This window comes from Lithobates pipiens, unplaced genomic scaffold, assembly GCF_037356315.1.
Source record: "Lithobates pipiens isolate NorthernLeopardFrog02 unplaced genomic scaffold, aLitPip1_a1.2 Scaffold_27, whole genome shotgun sequence".
Taxonomy (NCBI): Eukaryota; Metazoa; Chordata; class Amphibia; order Anura; family Ranidae; genus Lithobates; species Lithobates pipiens.
Genome location: NW_027507788.1, coordinates 188733865 through 188749514, shown reverse-complemented (window position 1 = coordinate 188749514; position 15650 = coordinate 188733865). Strand labels below are relative to the sequence as shown.

Below are 15650 nucleotides of genomic sequence, written 5' to 3'. Positions count from 1 at the left end.
GAATTTACTGTGCATGAGATTCTCCTCTGAACGGCACAGAGGAGAAGTCACGCGATGCTGTAATTATTCTGGTCTTCCTGATATTCCCCCTTGTGACTGAACAATGCTCTGTTGCTGTAGTAACAGCAATTGAGAACGAGGCTTGGTTACGATGCTACACCGCATGCGCGAGATTTCGGCAGGGATATGAACTAAGGGCGGAAGTGACGTCCGCATCGGCTTCTTAAAACAGCACAAAGAATGGCGCGGACGATACAAAAAAATAAAACTACTAAAAAAAAAAAAAGGTACTTCCAGCGCTCGTTTTGGAGTTATTAATATATCTTTTGCTTGGATATGTTAATAAACATAGAAATATTTTAAAAATAGCATTTTTTTGGTGGGGTTTACTTCCTCTTTAAAAGCAAAGTCCACACTTCAGAAAAAAATTAATAAAATGCACAAATATTTTGCAGGGAAAAAAAAAATGTGCATTTATTATTTTTGTGTAACATGGTGCAAAAAGTGGGAGGTAGACTTCAATCCAACATACTGATGGGGAAATTGCACATTACATATTTCCTTATTAATATTGTGGCTCACTAATGAATTCTAAGCCTCCAAATCTTGGTTAAGGGGCCACATAAGCACAGTATGCCTTTACCTTAGCCAGCTTGAGAGAAAAGTAATGTTATTGTTAACTGACCACTTTCTTCTTTACGATTGGCCATTTCCTCACATTCAAGTCCTATATTTCCACAGCCAAAACCTGTAAGATCTTAGCCTCATATCAGAGCTTGAAATCATGCATGTGTCTGTTCACCTGTGTGCTACGCTGCGCAAGGACTCCATGGTGGAAACAGCATCTTTAGTTAAGTATTCTTGTTATATTTTCTAATATCAGTTTCTGTTAATACTTTTATTTAATGTTATACTTTGTAAGTATTTGTGTGATCTCCCTTAGCACATATCGAATACAACCCCAAAAAAAAATGTAAACGATTAGGTGACCGTGATAAAAAACATTGCTTAGGTCATGAAGCTGAAATCTGATCTGCTATGTGTAACACTTCCCATTTTTCTCCTGTAGCTCATCAGTGTCCAGTACTGCAGACAGGGAACACTCAGGTATTTGAATAAGACACCCATTGATAAAATATACGATCAATGCAATGTATGGTAAAATGATCCTTTGGTGAGCAGTCTTGTGTGCTCATTTGCCACCTAGTGGAAAAGTTTTATACTGCAATACCATCATATACAGTACAGATATCAGAACACCACGACTCAACGGAGGTCTTCACTCTGTTCTTTTATAGATATAAATTAGATGCAACTCGTGAAAAAAAACAATGCCGGCCAGGGCCGGGGAAATTAAATAGCGGGATTTCGTTACCTAGCAGCATCAGTGGGATCCACGACTCTGCAACTTCCTTTTTTTAAAATAACAAAATATACAAATTATTTACTAACGTTAACGATAACTAAAACCTCCCAGAATGGGAAAACAGTTCAAATTGTGATTTCCTCCCAGTAAGGGAGTGGCCAGGCAGCCATTACAGTACGCCAGTCTGTGTTTGGTCAGTGCGCAGTGCGAATGTCAAGGAGGGCGGCTTGCGCGTTTACTTGGGTTTGTCACGCATCAGATAGACTAGGAGTTCATACGTAGAAAGGACGATAGCAGTGTTGGGGATTTGCCTGAATAGCTGAGCTAAAAGTCCTCTGTAAAAAGCAGCGTAGCCTTCTTCTCGTGCCACCAAACGCGCCGTCTGGCAGAAGGTGTTGTACTTGCTGCCTTCTTCCCGCAGTCTGGTGCGGATCACCTCTGTAGGGAAAGACATGGGGGTCAAATATTGCACAAGCTTTAGCTTTTTCTTTTTTTATAAAAAAATAAATAAAACAACAACATTTTATATAATATATTATATACACATATACACACATACATACATACATACATACATACACACACACACACACACACAAATATATTACATACACACAGTGAGGGGAAAAAAATATTTGTTTGATCCCCTGCTGATTTTTCTACATTTGCCCACTCGGAAAGAAATTATCAATCTATAATTTTAATGGTAGGTTTATTTCAACAGTGAAAGAGCAAAAATATCCAGAAAAATTCAAAAAAAAAATAAAAAAATAAAAATGTATTTGATTTGCATTCTAATGAGTGAAATAAGTATTTAAACCCCTATCAATCAGCAAGTTTTCTGGCTCCCAGGTGTCTTCTATACAGTTAACTAGCTGAGATTAGGAGCAATCTTAAAAAAGGAGTGCTCCTAATCTCATTTTATTACCTGTATAAAAGACACCTGTCCACAGAAGCAATCAGATTCCAATCTCTCCACCATGGCCAAGACCAAAGAGCTGTCCAAGGATGTCGGGGACAAGATTGTAAACCTACACAAGGCTGGAATGAGCTACAAGACCATCGCCAAGCAGCTTGGTGAGAGGGTGACAACAGTTGGTGTGATGATTTGCAAATGAAAGAAACACAAAATAACTGTCAATCTCCCTCAGTCTGGAGCTCCATGGAGGATCTCACCTCATGGAGTTTCAATGATCATGATCACGGTGAGGAATTACCCAGAACTACACTGGAGAATCTTGTCAATGATCTCATGGCAGCTGGGACCATAGTCACCAAGAAAACAATTGGTGACACACTACGCCATGAAGGACTGAAATGCTGCAGCGTCCGCAAGGTCCCCCTGCTCAAGAAAGCACATGTACAGGTCCATCTGAAGTTTTCTAATGAACATCTGAATGATTCAGAGCAGAACTGGGTGAAAGTGTTGTGATCAGAGGAGATGGGGGGGAAAAAATAAAAAAATAAAAATCGAGCCCTTCAGCTTCAACAACCTGTTTGGAGGAGGAGGAAAATTACCTATGACCCCAAGAACACCATCCCCAGCGTCAAATATGGAGGTGGAAACATTATGCTTTGGGGGTGTTTTTCTGCTAAGAGGACAGGACAACTTCATCACATCAAAGGGACGATGCAATATCCTGTCAAATCTTGGGCGAGAACCTCCTTCCCTCAGGCAGGGCATTGAAAATGGGTCTTGGATGGGTCTTCCAGCATGCCAATGACCCAAAACACACGGCCAAGGTAACAAAGGAGTGGCTTAAGAAGAAACACATTAAGGTCCTGGAATGGCCTAGCCAGTCTCCAGACCTTAATCCCATAGAAAATATGTGGAGGGAGATGAAGGTTCGAGTTACCAAACGTCAGCACGAAAACCTTAATGACTTGGAGAGGATCTGCAGAGGAGTGGGACAAAATCCCTCCTGAGATGTGTGCAAACCTGGTGGCCAACTACAAGAAAATGTCTGACCTCTGATTGCCAACAAGGGTTTTGCCACTAAGTACCAAGTTATGTTTTGCAAAGGGTTCAAATACATCATTAAAGCGGTAGTAAACCCGCATTTTTTTTTTTTTTTTTTTTTAAACCTGCAAAGCAAAAGGCATAATGAGCTAGTATGCACCGCATACTAGCTCATTATGAAATACTTACCTTAGAACGAGGCCCGACATCTCGCCCGATCCACGCCGAGGAAGCCGACATGCTCCCTCGGCGTCTCTTCCGGGTATCGCGGCTCCGGCGCTGTGAGTGGCCGGAGCCGCGATATCGTCACTCCCGCGCATGCGCGCGGGAGATTTAAATCCGGCCGGACGAGCGCTGCCGGATTTTCGCGGAGAGAACCCCCTTGTGCGCATGCGCCGCTGCAGTCAGCGGCGCATACCGAGGGGAATATCTCCTAAACCGTACAGGTTTAGGAGATATTTTTTTTACCTACAGGTAAGCCTTATTATAGGCTTTCCTGTAGGTAAAAGTTAAAAAAGTGGGTTTACTTCCACTTTAAAATACAAATAAATTTATAACTTTTTTTAAAATGCATCTTTCTGGATATTTTTGTTCCGTCTCTCACTGTTAAACTAAACCTACCATTAAAATTAGACTGAACATTTCTTTGTCAGTCGGCAAATGTACAAAATCAGCAGGGGATCAAATACTTTTCCCCCCTCAGTGAGCGAATATAAATAAATACACACACACGCACTGAAATCATGTACAGGATTAGCTACCAAGAGAGCTGCGTGGTGGATTTTAACAAGAGAACCTGGCACAAGCTTATATAACTGCATGTAAGTGTGCAGAGTAAGCAAGTATTAAGTGTGCTTGCAGCATTTATCCTTTATATAAATCATATAAATAAATAAATCATTTACTTACTTACAATGTGCCTTTGATCATGATAGAAACTACTCCAGGAAGAGTCCATTCCCTAGCACAGCCCTCTCTATCTCCTTGCATATCATACCTCTTTCCTCTTCTGGGAGTATCTAATTGAGGTCTGTGCTGGCCCAGCTCCTATGTCTTGCCCCTCAGCTGCCAACATGAAAACTTATGCAGCAGTTGGGGACAGGCAAGCAGAATACTATAGATTGTCACTTGAGTGACAGCTTTGAGTCTGCTGGGGCTACTGACTAGTGCTGGTTTAAGGGTTGTCCCTTCCCTCCCTGAGCTTTTCCATGTTGTAATTTCAGCTGACGCCCTCTGTTTTCTCACTATAAAGCTCAGACAAGGTTTATAAATTAAGAGGCCACGCCTATATACACACACACACACACACACACACACACACACACACACACCTTTAAATATTTTTCACATTTTGTCACGTTACAACCAAAAATGTAAATGTATTTTATTGGGATTTTATGTGATAGACCAACACAAAGTGACACATAATTGTAAAGTGGAAGGAAAATGATAAATGGTTATCAATTTTGTTGTTACAAATAAATATGTGAAAAGTGTGGTGTGCATTTGTATTCAGCCCCCTTTACTCTGATACCCCTAACTAAAATCTAGTGGAACCAATTGCCTTCAGAAGTCACCTAATTAGTAAATAGAGTCCACCTGTGTGTAATATAATCTCAGTACAAATACAGCTGTTCTGTGAAGCCTTCACATGTTTGTTAGAGAACCTTAGTGAACAGCACCATGAAGGAACACACCAGACAGGTCAGGGAAAAAAAAAAAAGTTGTGGAGATGTTTAAAGCAGGGTTAGGTTATGAAAAAATATCCCAAGCTTTTTACATCTCACGGAGCACTGTTCAATCCATCATCTGAAAATGGAAAGAGTATGGCACAACTGCAAACCTACCAAGACATGGCCGTCCACCTAAACTGACAGGCCAGGCAAGGAGAGTATTCATCAGAGAAGAGCCAAGAGGCCCATGGTAACTCTGGAGGAGCTGCAGAGATCCATAGCTTAGGTGGGAGAATCTGTCCACAGGACAACTATTAGTCGTGCTCTCCACAAATCTGCCCTTTATGGAAGAGTGACGAGAAGAAAGACATTGGTGAAAGAAACCCATAAGAAGTCTCATTTGCAGTGTGTGAGAAGCCATGTGGAGGACACAGCAAACATGTGGAAGAAGGTGCTCTGGTCAGATGAGACCAAAATATAAAACTTTTTGGCCTAAAAGCAAAGCGCTGTGTGTGGTGGAAAACTAACACTGCACATCACCTTGAACACACCATCCCTACCATGAAACATGGTGGTGGCAGCATCATGTTGTGGGGATGCTTTTCTTCAGCAGTGACAGGGAAGCTGCTCAGAGTCGATGGGAAGAAGGATGGAGCCAATACAGGGCAATCTTAGAAGAAAACCTGTTGGAGTCTGCAAAAGACTTGAGACTGGGGCGGAGGTTCACCTTCCAGCAGGACAACGACCCTAAACATACAGCCAGAGCTACAATGGAATGGTTTAGATCAAAGCATATTCATTTGTTAGAATGGCCCAACCAAAGTCCAGACCTAAATCCAATTGAGAATCTGTGGCAAGACTTGAAAATTGCTGTTCACAGACGCTCTCCATCCAATCTGACAGAGCCTGAGATATTTTGAAATAAAAAATTAACAAAAATGTCCCTCTCTAGAAGTGCAAAGCTGGTAGAGACATCCCCAAAAAGATTTTCAGCTGTAATTGTAGTGAAAGGCGGTTCTACAAAGTATTGACTCCAGGGGGCGCCATACAAATGTACCCCACACTTTTCAAATATTTGTAAAATATTTTGAAAACCATTCATCATTTTCCTTCCTTGTCACAATTATGTGCCACTGTGTGTTGGTCTATCACATAAAATCCCAATAAAATACATTTAAGTTTTTGGTTATAACACGTGGTGTAGTGGTTAACACCATCACCTAGCAGTAAAAAGGGTCGTGGTTGGGATTCGAACCACGACTCTACCTGCCTGGAGTTTGCATGTTTTCCCTGTGCCTGCGTGGGTTTCCTCCGGGTACTACGGTTTCCTCCCACACTCCAAAGACACGTAGGTAGGTTAATTGGCTACTGTCCAAAATTGGCCCTAGTATATGAATGGGGACCTTAAATTGTGGGCTCCTTGAGGGTAGGGACCAATGTGAGTGTGCAATGTACAGGGATAGGGACAATTGTAGACACTCAGGTTGAACTTGATGGACTGGTGTCTTTATTCAACCTAACTAACTATGAAACTATGACAAAATATCAAGGGGTATTAATACTTTTCCAAGGCACTGTGTGTGTTTAGAGATATACATCTATCTCTCTTTAAAACTACTGTTTGCCTTTAACATCTTTTCATGTGTAAAGAGATAGGTTTACCCTTCATTGCCTCTTAAACCAGTGAACAAGTGCCCCTCTACTTGCGGTTAATGATTTCCTAGGCATTGTCAGTGTTTTTCCAAGTAGCCTAGCATGGTGTGACCCCCTGGAGACTCACCGTGTGGATAGGCAATGCAGGAGGCGCATCCTTTGGAAAAAGCCGCAGCAAACATTAATCCCAAGAAGCTGGAGGAGGACTTCTCGCCGGGTTTGGTGTTGCTCGTGGTTAGGGGGTTATCCTCCAGGTGCTTCTTAAGGCCTTCATATATTACAAAGCAGATCATGGTCTCGGAGATCCCAGCATAGGAGGCCGTGAGGCCCCTGTAAAATCCTCTCATCCCCTCCATCTGATACACATAGCGGGCACACTGCAGGGCGTTCATCTGCTTGGACCCTCTCTCCCTGATAACAGAGAATGGGACATATGAATACCTTCAAGTATTTTTTTTTATTCCACAATCAAAAGGTTTTTGTTTGATGAAACTGACATACAATAGAAAATAAACCATAAGATATTTTATCATATTCCATTAGCGGTATTTCAAAGCTTGATCATATAAGATTATTATACATTGTCTGGGGGGAGAGGGTAAGGGGAAATAAAGGGATTTTGAATAGGTTAGCGGGGAAGGATATGGACGAGGCAGGTGGGGGGAAGGATTCAAGTATTAAACCTTTAGTGTTTTTTATTGCGTGCAATAAACATTCCCCATAAAAAGGTGTGTTAAAACTTTTACCCCCAACACCTGCTGTTTACAACTTTCAATGATGCTGGCTCCTGCTCTCTCAGTGCATCTTCCCTGAACTTCCTTTCAGAATTCAGAGTGCTATGAGATTGGAAGATGGGCAGATAAATGAGTGAATCTGTCTCCTCCAATCGAAGGACATATTACATTCTGGGAAAGTAAAGTCTGGGTTCTATGAACGGAGGAGGTGGGTGGAATGCAGCAGGACAGCTGCACGACTCTTTACTGATGTTAACCTTTGCAGTCTTGGAAGATCAGTGCTGAGGAAAAAAGATTTCTACACTATGCAGCAGACATTTTTTTTCCTCGATTCGAATGTGGCAAAGTGAACAAAAGAAAAATCTTCATCAAATGATCACAAGGACTCTTTAAATCACCTTTGGCTTAAAAGAGGTTGTAAACCTTGTTTTTTTTTACCTTGCATCCTATGCATTAAGGTGAAAAAAAAAAAAAAAACTGGCAGTCATCGCCCCCCCAGCCCCCCCCCGTTTTACTTACCTGAGCCCAGTCATCTCCTCGGTGGGGACGCACTTTCCCTCTCTCCACAGGGTCCCGGCTCTTGATTGGATAGATTGATAGCAGCGCAGCCATTGGCTCCCGCTGCTGTCAATCAAATCCAATGACGCGGGCTCTGGGGGGGGGGGGGGGGGGATTTGCGTGGTCGGGCCGAGTCCGGCATTCGTGCCTGTGGACGCAAATGCTTGACTTGGGGGACGCACCTGTAAGGTAACCCCCTAGGAGAGTGCTTCTCCTAGGGGGGTCACCTAATGTAGGGAGCCGCCGTGAGAACCGACAAGGCATCCCAGAAGACGAGGTTCGGGGCCACTCTGTGCAAAACAAGCTATATATTGGAGGCAAGTTTGTTATTTAAAAAAAAAATTAAAATTAAAAACGATCCTTTTACAATCACTTCAACTAAAACAGCATTGTTTTGAAACGGTACTCTAAAACACACTCACATTCCCTGTACAAATGGTCGGACATTCCGACCACAAAATCCATCGGATTTTTTTCCGAAACGTGTGTTGCATACACAGTCGCACAAACAAGGTGATGTACAAAAATGTATGACGGGACTACGTAGCGGCCAGTAGCCAATAGCTTTCGTCCCCAAATTTATTCTGAGCATGCGTGGCACTTTGTGCGTCGGAATTCTATACACATGATCAGAAAAAGTCTAATCGGACTTTGTTGTGGGAAAATTTTAGGTCCTGCTCTCAAATTTTTCCCATCGGAAAAAAAAAAAGACCGCTAGACCCCACACACACAATCGGATTTTTCCCACAACGTAATCCGATCGGACTTTTCCCGACCGTGCGTACAAGGCGTTTGATTTCAGAAACATGTTTACAGTTTGAATTCGACTGGGATTTGATGTAAAACTCAATTTGCTTTCGGTAAACTTTGTTTATACTGTAATTCGGGTATTTGGATATATCAGAATAATGAAAAGTTAGTCTGAACCACACGTGTCTAACCGGAAGTGGTGTCACGTCATTGTTTCCGGTTTACCGTTACAAACAGCCCATCCCGAATTTGTTTGGTTGTGCAGCTTGCCGGCCGACGTGCTGGCTGGTCAATCCAGGGGGGAATGGGTTGACCACATCCCTTCCCGCTGCTTGCAATAGTAATCGAGCGGCTAGTAAGCCGCTCCATTTGCTATTAAAAGAGAGCCGACCGCCAGCTCTAAAAGAAAATGATACCAAGGTGATGCCTGCAGCTGCATATCCTCCCGTTACAGACAACTTATTTGTCTTGCGGTAAATACCCCCCTGATGCCATCTCAGTTCCTGGAGACACAGTGCTTCAATTCTAATTCGGTGGACATGGGCATTGCAGTGACAACACAATGGTCCTCTAAGCAATCCATTGTACTTCAGAGCTTAGGTCCACAAACTAGGAACAGCGGAAACAATTTAGGAGGTTGATTTCTACAGCACATGACTGCAATATGATGACCGTAGAAGATCTAATCTCACCTTCTCTCAAGCTGCATTCGTGTTTTCACCATCCAGATTGGATTCATCATTGTATTCGTCACAAACGCTGGGAAGAGAGAGAATAGGAGAAGATTATTCAGATTATAAACTGTGCTCTCTGCACTATTTTAGTTTTTTCCTTAACAAAAATTGAAGGCTACATTCACACACTTGTACAACTCCAAAGTTGCATGACTTCAGATTGCAACTTTCATGCAATATTGGATGGGTAAAACTTGGATGCAACTTGCTGTCCTTCTGCAAAAATCGGACCCACTGTTGCATGCAAAACATTCAGGTACCACTTTTCCTACAACTTTTGAGGGTTAACATTGTAGTTTCAAATTGCATGAAAGTTGGACGAAAGTAGTGCATGAACTACTTTGAATTCGCTACTTGTGCAACTTTGGACATCAAAGTCGCAAGACAAATTGTGGCCATTACTCCCATGGATGTCAGGGTGTTTTCTACTCTCACTGGCCACAGTCTGGCCCCCTTAAAGTCTGAAGAACAGTAAACTGGCCCTTTGTTTAGAAAGTTTGGAGACCCCTGAAATGGAGTTACAAGCCAGCTCTTCCATAGTGTAGTTGCACTGTAGCAGTACCATCAATTAAATAAATGGTTATAACCACAGTTCGCCACTAGATGGGAGCATTTAGCAACCTTGTTGTTGGCTCCTCTATGTACTGTACAATCTATTTACAGTAGGGCAGCCAGCCAGACAAATCAGCTGGCCTGAGCAATTTCTTGGATGGATCAATGTACTGCAGAGCGGCAGGCAGCTATTCCCATCCACCCACCCCTGCAATGCTGTGAGTATACAGTGAACACCGCAGGCTGTACGGCGCTCTACAACCCTCCAGCATGGCATGAATTAACTGAGCAACTGGAGGGCTGCAGGTAAACCTCATATATTGAAGAATTTGAACCCTGGCTAAATATAGGGTTTAATTAACTACATTTGTGAGGAGCACAATAAAGCTGTCTTAGAAAAAGAAGATCTCATTCCATTACATTTTATATTACATATATATTAAAATATTCCCCCGTTTCAGAATTGTGGGAGTAGCCTGCCCCCACATCCCTCAACTGAAAAAATCAAAAAGAGCCCAGCGGTAAATTGTTGGCTGTACAGCAGCTGCATCATATCAGATGCCGGTCTTTGCTTGCCATGGCTGCTTGCTCGGATAAGGGTCTGGTATGGACTTTGAGGGGGAGCCCACACCAATTTTTTATTTTGTTGCTGGGTTCCCCATAACCACTTCAATACACTATTATTGATGCACAATTATATATACTATATACATGAAAAAATAGTATTTTGCAAACCATAAATAAACTTCATAGAGATAAAAATCTGACCAATACCAAAATGCACAGCCTGTGCATCTCCATCAATAGACCCTAATTTATCAGTCTCTACACTCCCTGCGTCCCCGGTATCATCAGTCTCTACACTCCCTGCGTCCCCGGTATCATCAGTCTCTACACTCCCTGCGTCCCCGGTATCATCAGTCTCTACACTCCCTGCGTCCCCGGTATCATCAGTCTCTACACTCCCTGCGTCCCCGGTATCATCAGTCTCTACACTCCCTGCGTCCCCGGTATCATCAGTCTCTACACTCCCTGCGTCCCCGGTATCATCAGTCTCTACACTCCCTGCGTCCCCGGTATCATCAGTCTCTACACTCCCTGCGTCCCCGGTATCATCAGTCTCTACACTCCCTGCGTCCCCGGTATCATCAGTCTCTACACTCCCTGCTTCCCCGGTATCATCAGTCTCTACACTCCCTGCTTCCCCGGTATCATAAGTCTCTACACTCCCTGCATCCCCGGTATCATCAGTCTCTACACTCCCTGCGTCCCCGGTATCATCAGTCTCTACACTCCCTGCGTCCCCGGTATCATCAGTCTCTACACTCCCTGCGTCCCCGATAATATCAGTCTCTACACTCCCTGCGTCCCCGATAATATCAGTCTATGCACCCTGTGTCCCCGATAATATCAGTCTATGCTCTCTGTACCTGTATTGTAATAAGACCCTCCAGTCATTGCATTCTCTCTCTTCCAGCACTCGGGGGAACGCAGGCCAATTCCCAGCACCTAACAGACATTGTCAGGCTGATGAGAGAAGGACAATGAGCAGCTTGTTTTCTGCCGTTGAGAACCGGCCATTAGAAAGGGGGGAAACATGCAGCTGCACACAGAACATCACCTTAGGGGTCTTTAGTAGAAAATTCTTAGTCATTTTATACACTAAGGACTCATGCATGCATGCTCTTATATTTGCTGCTGCTCTGAAAAGCGCTTTGCAATGGATCGCTTTTCAGAGTGTGTTTGACAGGCAGTAACAAGGTGATATGTTGGTTCCTCACTGCCTGTTTTAACCTTCAAAAAAGGTGATTCTTGCATTGCACACGATTGAGGCGTGGCCCCATTCACCTGAATGGGTCGTGTTTGCCAGTAGTACAGCCTGTCGAACGCCACGTGCCCTTGGATGTGTACAGTGGGTGGTTGGGGAGAGGCAGGTGTAAAGCCACAGCTTAAATGTTCCCCATGGCCACCCACGTGAGTAAACCCAAACTTAAAAAAACTTCCATTTCATTTAAATTGATAAAAAGGAGTCAGCACATGTATAGGATATTTGGTCTGAGCAGCCAAGGTGAACATTGTGGCTTTGGTGGTGGGGAGTGGGTGGGAAGTTCTTCAATGCTAGGGTTAATTGCTGACCAGGGTTGGGGGCCTGTGCATTGATAACCAGGGGTGGGGGGGAGTGCACTATTGATAACCAGGGGTGGGGGAGTACACTATGGATAACCAGGACAGGGGGTAGTGCACACAATTTCTTAGAAGATAGGCAATCCATACCCCTATACAAACAAAAGGTTCCTCTTGATCTAGTGTTGGGGGATGGTTTGGTAAAAACCACAAAATACTTGTAGTGTCAAAGAAGGTCAAGAGAGTGGCAGTACCACAAGTAGTATATAAAAAAGGGTATATTCATTTGAGTGCAAAGTCAGAATATCCATAAAAATGTATAAATAAAAGCCGACAGTCAGTGACAATGAACACCGTCAACAATCATATATGTCGATCTCACCTAAAACCTAAGGCAGGCGGTGCTAGACCTGATGTCATGTGGGCAATACACCCAATGGAATGGATGGCCGGTCGCTGATGAATGCAGTGGGGGTCAGCAGTGTGCAAAGGCCCACTGTAGACCAGGCAGGAGACTCTGGGAAGCCGGTGTGTGCAGCCAGATGCGGACAGGCGGTGCACCAGATGTGATATCACCAACACGGAGTGATACCGGCCCAACTCAGCCACAACGAGGCTCGGGATAGTTGCCCAGTGGGCCTTTGCACACCGCTGACCCCTTACCACATTCATCAGTGTCCAGTCATCCATTCCATTGGACTGCGTCCCAAGCCCACCCAGTTGTGTGACAATAGTGAATCAATATTCGCTATTGTCTTCCCGATTCTCCTCCTGGCCAATCAGGAAGTGGGTTTTAAGACCCCATTGGGCGAAAGAAGTAGCAATTGTATTGGCCGCCGAGGGAAGGAGGCGGAAGCCACAGAGGAGAAAGCTGCCGTGGAGCCTGAGACGCAGGGTGAAGCTGCCGAGGAGGAAGAGTTGCAGTAAGAAAATGAATCTGCCCGTGACCTAGGTGGGGCAAGTGCGGGGCAGGTGGGGGGGGGGGGGGACAAGCGAGCGGGGGGGGCGGATTTGACCGGACAAGAGGGGGTGGCCTTGGGATGTCTTGTTTGTCGCCACCCCCCCTAAATATACAGCACCAGCCACTGATCAAGAGGAACCTTTTGTTTGTATTTGTTGCATAACACCTTCCCAGGTGTTTTCGGTTCCCTTCTAGCTACAGAGGGTTATCAATTCAACCAATTGCCCCCTGGTTGTCTTCCATTTAGCGCCTGGACACTGGTAGCAGTTTATTTGTAAATCCATGCCACTCTAGCCACCCATGCCAGTAGAAACTTCAGATTCTGACACGTCAGGAAGTGTCAATCCCCTGCTCACCACTGAGCTCAGTGGTTGCTTCTTCTGGCCCTGCACAGAGTACTACTGACTTAGAAGCCAATGGCTCAAACCAATGGGCACAGCCGGGGGGGAGAAACTTTGTGAGCTTTGTGTATTTCTTCCAGATCCAAAGTAAGACTTTCCCTCTGTGCAGGAGCTTCCTGTAATACAGAGTACAGCTCACTGCTGTGCTCTCTCCTTGTGCAGGGTGATGGTCTTGTCTCCTCCCCCCTCCTGTAGTTTTCTGTAGTGGGTGGGACCTTCTGGGCTCCGCCCACAGCTCTGCTCAGGCAATGATGTCACTTTTGTGATATCACAATGATGCTACTTTTACAAGCCAATGTCTGGGTTTGCAAAGGCATTTGGTGCACACAAATTGAACTCCTCTTATTTGTGGCTATTGAGGGATATATTAAAATGAAAGTTTTGGTGTCTGGAGTTCAGCTTTAATTGGAGAGCATTTTGATTTTGTAGAAAAGGCCAGTTGGTCTTTACCTGCACATCCCGCAGAACACATGTGGACGAGGTTACCGTTCGGAACAAATATTGCATTGAACTGCTCCTTGGCTTTCGAGTACGATGCAAAGTAGACAGCCCTGAGAAGGAAAGACAAGCAGATGTTAATGTAAACCAGAGTCTGTGTGCAAACACGCGGCAGACATCTGCTCAGCAGCCAGACATGATCATCGCCAAAAGCGGACGCGGCCAAGTTCCAGCAAACCGACTTCCCCCCTCTGTTATCAAACAACTAAAAATAACGTAGAGCAGTGATGCGTGCTAACTGTCCAATATCACCTGGCTGCGCCATCTACTGAAAGAAGGGTTCTGATTGGTCGATGTGGGTTACAGCATAGTATGGACATATTCAGCTACAATCCCAACCCATAGCATAGCCTGCTGTGATTGGGCTGCATGAAGTTGGCCACACATGTAAAAATTTTGTCTGGCGCCCCTCAATCACTTCAGCTCTGGAAGATTTACCCCTCTTAATGACCAGGCCATTTTTTGCAATACGGCACTGCGCCGCTCTAATTGCAACGCTGTACCCAAATGAAATGTATGTAATTTTTTCCCCAAATAGAGCTTTCTTTTGGGGGTATTTGATTACCTCTGCGGTTTTTATTTTTTGCGCTATAAAACAAAACAATTTTTATTTATTTTTAATTATTTTTTTGCTCCAATAAAAAAAAAAAAAAAAAAAAAAAAATCTAAATGTCTTCATTAATTTAGGCCAATATGTATTCTGCTACATAATCCCAATAAGTGTATATTGATTGGTTTACAAAAAGGTTATAGCGTCTACAAACTATGGGATAGGTTTATGGAATATATATATATATATATATATATATATATATATATATATATATATATATATATTAATGCTTTTCTTGTAATGGGAGAGGAGACAGATCTGCTGCTCATACCGATTATGAACAGCAATCTCTATCCTCCTCCATGCAGTCCCATCCCCTACAGTTAGAAACACTCTAGGGCAGTGATGGCGAACCTTGGCACTCCAGATGTTTTGGAACTACATTTCCCATGATGCTCCACTACACTGCAGAGTGCATGAGCATCATGGGAAATGTATTTCCAAAACATCAGGGTTGCCAAGGTTTGCCATCACTGCTCTAGGGCATACATTTAACACCTTGATCGCCCCCTAGTGTTAACCCCTTCCCTGCCAATGACATTTATACAGTAATCAGTGGCTATTTTTAGCTCTGATCGCTGTATAAAATGTCACTGGTCCCAAAAAAGTGTCATATGTCCAATCTGTCCGCTGCAATGTCACAGTTACAAAAAAATAAAATAAATAAAGATAAAAACACAAAATGCGGCTGAACGATGTAAGAAGCTATTAGCCACGATTATCGTTTTTACATTATAGGGAGTGTTTTTACAGTAAAAATGCCCAGAAAACGCTAAACACGCATAAACACCGTTAGAACGCTATTCACAAACATGGCTAAAAGCGTGTTTTTAACGCTGCTTTGTGCTGCCTTTTTTTTTTTTTTTTTTTTTTTATATATAAACATCCCGTGTGCATTAGGTCTTACAATTCGTGTGACTTCATGCTGGAAGACTCTCATTGAAACAACTTTTTTTATGTAAACTGGATAAAAATCATTAAAAGAGGCAAAATTCAGAGATGATCCACATGATCCAATCCAATGAGTCATTCACTGAACTGTAGTCATCCTTTTCTGGAAGAACATTGTAATC

The 15650-nt window shown here is 43.5% G+C and overlaps 1 protein-coding gene across 1 annotated transcript in view; it reads right to left on the bottom strand.

Annotated features, from left to right (window-relative positions):
- Positions 1–1271: 1271 nt before the first annotated feature.
- The window catches only part of SLC25A33 (solute carrier family 25 member 33), a 52801-nt gene continuing 38422 nt past the window's right edge, over positions 1272–15650 (bottom strand). The window contains exons 4-7 of the mRNA XM_077458039.1: positions 13917–14017; positions 9387–9453; positions 6780–7063; positions 1272–1804 (exon numbers count right to left, since the gene is read on the bottom strand). Coding sequence (XP_077314165.1) covers positions 1602–1804; positions 6780–7063; positions 9387–9453; positions 13917–14017 — 655 coding nt within the window. The 3' untranslated portion in view covers positions 1272–1601. The remainder of the gene's footprint in view (positions 1805–6779; positions 7064–9386; positions 9454–13916; positions 14018–15650) is intronic.